The sequence below is a fragment of the Arachis duranensis genome, chromosome 3, assembly GCF_000817695.3.
Source record: "Arachis duranensis cultivar V14167 chromosome 3, aradu.V14167.gnm2.J7QH, whole genome shotgun sequence".
In the NCBI taxonomy this organism is placed as follows: domain Eukaryota; kingdom Viridiplantae; phylum Streptophyta; class Magnoliopsida; order Fabales; family Fabaceae; genus Arachis; species Arachis duranensis.
The window spans coordinates 3,548,503-3,553,906 of NC_029774.3; the positions used below are offsets into that span (position 1 = coordinate 3,548,503).

General features: G+C 30.8%; 1 protein-coding gene across 1 annotated transcript in view; it reads right to left on the reverse strand.

Moving 5' to 3' along the window:
- Positions 1-2,422: 2,422 nt before the first annotated feature.
- LOC107476758 (F-box protein SKIP16) overlaps positions 2,423-5,404 on the reverse strand; it is a 3,526-nt gene continuing 544 nt past the window's right edge. Inside the window, exons 2-5 of the mRNA XM_016096637.3 lie at positions 4,193-4,915; positions 3,660-3,878; positions 3,027-3,133; positions 2,423-2,632 (exon numbers count right to left, since the gene is read on the reverse strand). Of these exons, the coding sequence (XP_015952123.1) occupies positions 2,554-2,632; positions 3,027-3,133; positions 3,660-3,878; positions 4,193-4,915 (1,128 nt within the window). The 3' untranslated portion in view covers positions 2,423-2,553. The remainder of the gene's footprint in view (positions 2,633-3,026; positions 3,134-3,659; positions 3,879-4,192; positions 4,916-5,404) is intronic.

The following is a 5,404-nucleotide window of genomic DNA, read 5'->3' on the forward strand; positions in this document are numbered from 1 at the left end:
GTGATCTCTCTCTCTCTCTCTCTCTCTCTCTCTCTCTCTCTCTTAATTGCTATTAAATGTTGGTATCTTATTCATTAATTGATTCCAAAATCTTCAACAGAATGCTATTTCAACAACTCTTATAAACTCAGCAAGTCAACAACAATTACTTCTGAAGAAAGAGAAAAAATTGAAAGTTAATTTGGTCAAAGCAGAACCACTATTAAATAAAAGTTTATATAATTATACTATTACTACTAATATAAAAAAATCAATTATTAAATTAATTATCAATACAAAATACTTATTAAAATATAAAATATATATTTTAGTTTTTACAATTTTATAGAATTTATAATTAAATTTTTATATTTTTTAATTAGATCTCTACATTATTTTTAATTTAGTAATTAGGTTCTTTTCATGTCAAAATATTGAAATTATTGAAGTATTTCTATCAAAAATATGTAGTCAAAGATCTAATTAGATTTTAATTGTAGATACTTTCAATTTGTAGACAAATAATCAGTTAATTCTAATACTTTTTATACTAAAAATAATTTAATTATAAAATTAAAAATAGTGTAAGAACTCAATTAAAAAATATAAAAATTTAATTACAAATTTAATAAAATTAATAGAATAATTACACCTGTAAAATATTAAAATTTAAGTTTTTCCTTAAAATAGTCAAATACTTTATCTGCTTAAAATTTCCTTTAGTATATATGTACACAGAAATAGATTTTTTCTCTTTTTTATTTAATTGAAAGAGTAAAATAAAATTTTTAATCTTTTAATATATTTTTATATTTTTTTAATCCTATTTATAAAATATATGATAAAAATCACAATTTATACTCTTAAATAATCCATTTCTGTTTATCCGCCTTTTTTTTGTCAATACAAGATAAATAAATAGTACTCTTCTTCAGTTAATCACGTTACATAATATGCCAAGGACTAATTGATAATTTGACATGACAACGGATGAATTTGAATACTACATTTAATTATTTTAGATTAAGTCAACCAACTATTATTTTATATTATCACTTAATTAAAGAAATAAAAAAGATCATAATAAACTGTCTTATAAATCTATTATTGCATAAATAAAATAAAAAATTAATCAAAAACCTATATTAAGAACGAGGCAGCAGAACAGTAAGAAAATAAATCTTTTTGATTTTTTTTAATTATTTAATAAAATATAATCTCTCATCATATATTCTTTAAATGAGATAAAAAAATATATAAAAATAAAAATAAAAAATTATACTTTATTAAAAAATTAAAAAATAAAAAAAAAATCCATCTCCGATTAGTAGTAGCTATGTTTTTTGGTTGGCAATTTAATGAATTCAATACAGCGGAATTTTCTAAGTAATCAATTAAAGCTCTAAAAGCATATTTAGATTTGCTAAAGTAGGACATGACAAGAATAAGATTGTCAAATCAAACAGAAAAAATATACTTGAAAAGAAAATGTACGCATGATTGCATGAATATCACATGTTGTAACACTGAAAATTTAACACTATTTCCGCAACAAAAGTCCTAAGCACCTTTAGACTATAGAGACCATAGATATGTCATGTTTTAAACAACTAGTATTTATACCCTTATTAACTAATAGTCTAATACTTCGTTACCATTATAATTGTATATTTTATGATTCCCACATTAATATTCTAACTCTTATTTTTCAAATTTGAGTTGAATTAAAAGTTCATGAATAACTTAATTTTAGTTGTCTAAATAATACAGTAATAAAAGAAGAAAGGTAAAATAAATAAATAAAAATGGTATATTTAACCATTGGGTATTGTATAAGAATAACTCAGTCTCAAACACATACTAAGTTTTTTTTTATTATTATTCACGAATAATGAAACCACTTTGAGAACAAAAGTAAATTTTTATAGGCATACAAACTCATGCACGTTACGCACTCATACACAATTATAGGTTTCATCCACTACTAGGCAAAATCTAAATATATCCATATATTCAAAACCGAACTGGACATATTAGTTTTCACAAAAAATTCGGTGAACCAGACATTAAACTAATACAGGTGAGCTGTTGAACCGGATAAATAATTGATCCTATAAAAAATTGATCAAATCCAGTCAAAATCGATTAAAACCAACAAAAACTACTAAAAGTGGTCCCTTAGGTTAGAGACAAGCTAACAACTAAACTATCATTTTGTTTACATTTTTTTTAATATATTACTAAAGTTCAATTTATATACTTAATTAAATTTATTTAATTAGATACTGACCCAATAACCCAGTATGTTGACTAGATCGATTGGCAAGTAGGTTTTGATAACTATGGATACATATATCATGTGAAGTTGCATATTAATGACTTTGTACAAAGTAATGAAGGGAGAGACAAATGAAGAAGAGAGAGAGAGAGAGAGAGAGAAGTATGCAAGGATAACTAGTAAAATTGTTACAACCCCACCAAACAAATTCACACTAAAAGTAACTTTATACACCCAAAGTATATTCCATAGCTGAAAATGGCCATTAGATAAATTTAACCAATTCAGAATGACAATCAGAATACATAATCTGGCAGCTTAAGTGGGAAGCTTGCCACTGTAACTAGAAAAGGGTCTCCTTTTGGTTCTGCCAATCTGAAATCATAAATACCACGAAAAAGTTAGAAACATTAAAAAGAGAGATGATCTATGATAGGGTAGTATTAATATGGTAGTCTGGCATTGTTTGACCTATGTAGTCGATTCTGTATGGCGGGATAAGGCTTAGTTGTGTTAAAAATGAGTGAGTTTTAATATTCGCAAGGGTAAAGAAATTGAGCTTGGATTTTGCAATACTAAAGTACTTTGCTCTTCAACACACTTTTTGTTTGTACTCAGATTTAACAAGGAATAGAGTTAATGTGAATTCATCATAGCTAATTGTCTGATTCTTCAAACTGGAATTCACAGACTTCTACATTAACAGTTGGACCATACATGACAAAATCACTTGTCACCAACAATAATCAAGAGTGAGACAAATGCATACCTGCCAGGTACAAATGTAAAAGAACCTTCAACAGAACCTGATGATGTTGGTATATGTGTGCAACTCTGATAAACAAATTCTTTATCACCTGGACACAAAAGTGGGAACTGCAAAGAAATGCAACAGAATTCAGTAGTTTGACACTTTGACCACATCATTTAACCACAAGCAGTGACTACTATTGAAAATTAGAACCACTAAAACAGTATAACTTATATTAACCGTGCTACAAGCTTCACTTGACTGAAGTGCACTCAATTAATATATGCACACAAGACGAAACACCAAAGCTACACCAAATTAAAGAGACACAGGCTTGTGCATATAATCCATTCCAGCAACTAGACCTAGTTCAGTTAGAATGCACTTAAATAACTGTTTTATTAAATTTTGATATTGATAAGTGCTAAATCAAAGGGAAGTTGGATTTTGCATGTGTCAACACCCACGACCACCCACCCTAAACTAGTCAAAACTGAACTAATATATCTTTTTCTGAAATTTCAGGAAAAATTATGCAACTTTAGATCACCCACTGCAACAGCCACACTTGTATCATACTACAGTGCAAGTATATTAATTATTAAATATTAAATAGATAATAGAAAAAACAATACACAAGGGAAATTATACCTTCCCAATAACAGCTTCACCATTAACATCAGATACTACCATATCATCAGCACGAATTATCCAGTGCCTCCAATGAAGCTGGCAAGAGTCGAAGGATACCCCATTAATGATGCATCCTTGAGGTTCAAGGGACATACGGATTGAATAGGCAAATAAGAATTTTTCAACATCGTCTTGAAGATCTGACAACTCAGGGATAAGCAGAGCAGAGGCGCGGACCTTAAGAAATAAGCAATAGTTTTAATATGATAATGAATCATAATAGATAAGGAATTGCTATAAAAATGTCCACTACCTAGTAATCACAAGAATAGACAAGTGACTTGGAATATCTCATTCACTACTAATGAGGAAAAGTGAACAACCTTCGGAAAATGTTCACTACTTTGTCATATATAATTATATATTCCATGTTTCCCAAATCCCTATACAACTCTGAAAACTGACTTAACTATTACTATTGCAGTTCGCTTTTTCATGCCGAGATACAGAATCAAAAGAGAAACTATAGAGGGTAGTATTTACTTTCCTACCTTCACACCATTGGTTATAGCTGTAGAACAAAGAGGAGGTTCTTCAGGGAAAAGATTAATGGCTCTGACATTTTCTTCTTCATGCAGTTTGACAAATCCATTCTGTAAACGGCGACCATGTTCTTCTAACCAAAGTAGCATGGCATCCTGTTGCTCTTCACTATTCAACCCATGACCTAACTTAATCAGCTCATGGGGTACACAAGGGATCATTTCCCCTTCTGTAAGAAGATTTCTGGTTCCAACATATAGTTGACCATTGGTGCAATTGAGGAAAAACAACTTTTCACTGTAAGTGGTCGAAGCAGCCACAAGAACATACTTGGATCTCCTGAAGAAGCCTAATTTACGCGTAACTTGCAGAGTATCTCGTATTACCTGACGTATTGGTAACAGGTACACGTTCACATAATGACTATAGAATGAGTAACCACCAATTATGCCCAAAGAACTGCCAAATGTATGAGTTACTAGATTTGCCTTTTCAACTTCTTGACCATTATGAAAGCGATACAGAATCCTAGTAGGAAGTGGCAGCTTCACTTTTAAGGCACTCTCCAACTCTAGAATCTCTTCTTCTGTTGCACCCTTACAAAGAGTCGCCTTAGCTTCGGGAAAATTATCGTTCAGCCAAGCCTCTATTCTGTCCCAGCACCTCTTCACACGCTTAACAAGTGACCAAGGATACTTCCCAAAAGCTTGACGCCATGATTGATAAGCTTCCTGCACAATAAAAGAAACAGTCTGAATTTTCAGCAACATGAAAGCAAAAGGGAAAAAACTAATCAGTTCAGACAGAAAACAACTACAGGAACTTTAGGATGTGTTTGTGAGTTGAAGTTTTGGAGGAAAAATTAAAACTCCAATAACTTCACACTACAAGCCCTTCCCTCCACTCTTCTATTCTCTCCAAACTCCACAAGATGTGTTTGCAAAGCAGAGAGAGAGAGAGAGTGAAGCTAGTGATTTGGACCAAGTCAACAACCTAGTGAAGTTATATTGAGTGCTCCTACCTATCCATTTCAAGTTTCGACACACAAGGTTAAACGATACCAAGGGACAACCAGCATAATATGACCCCATATTCTCCTTGAAATTGAAAGATGCAGCAAAAAAACAAAACTCAACTTTGACAATTTTTTCCTCTCCAATCACCACTATCCAAAGCCTTTCCCACCATGCCAAAGGCTCGTTGGCCACTTCTAAAGCCCT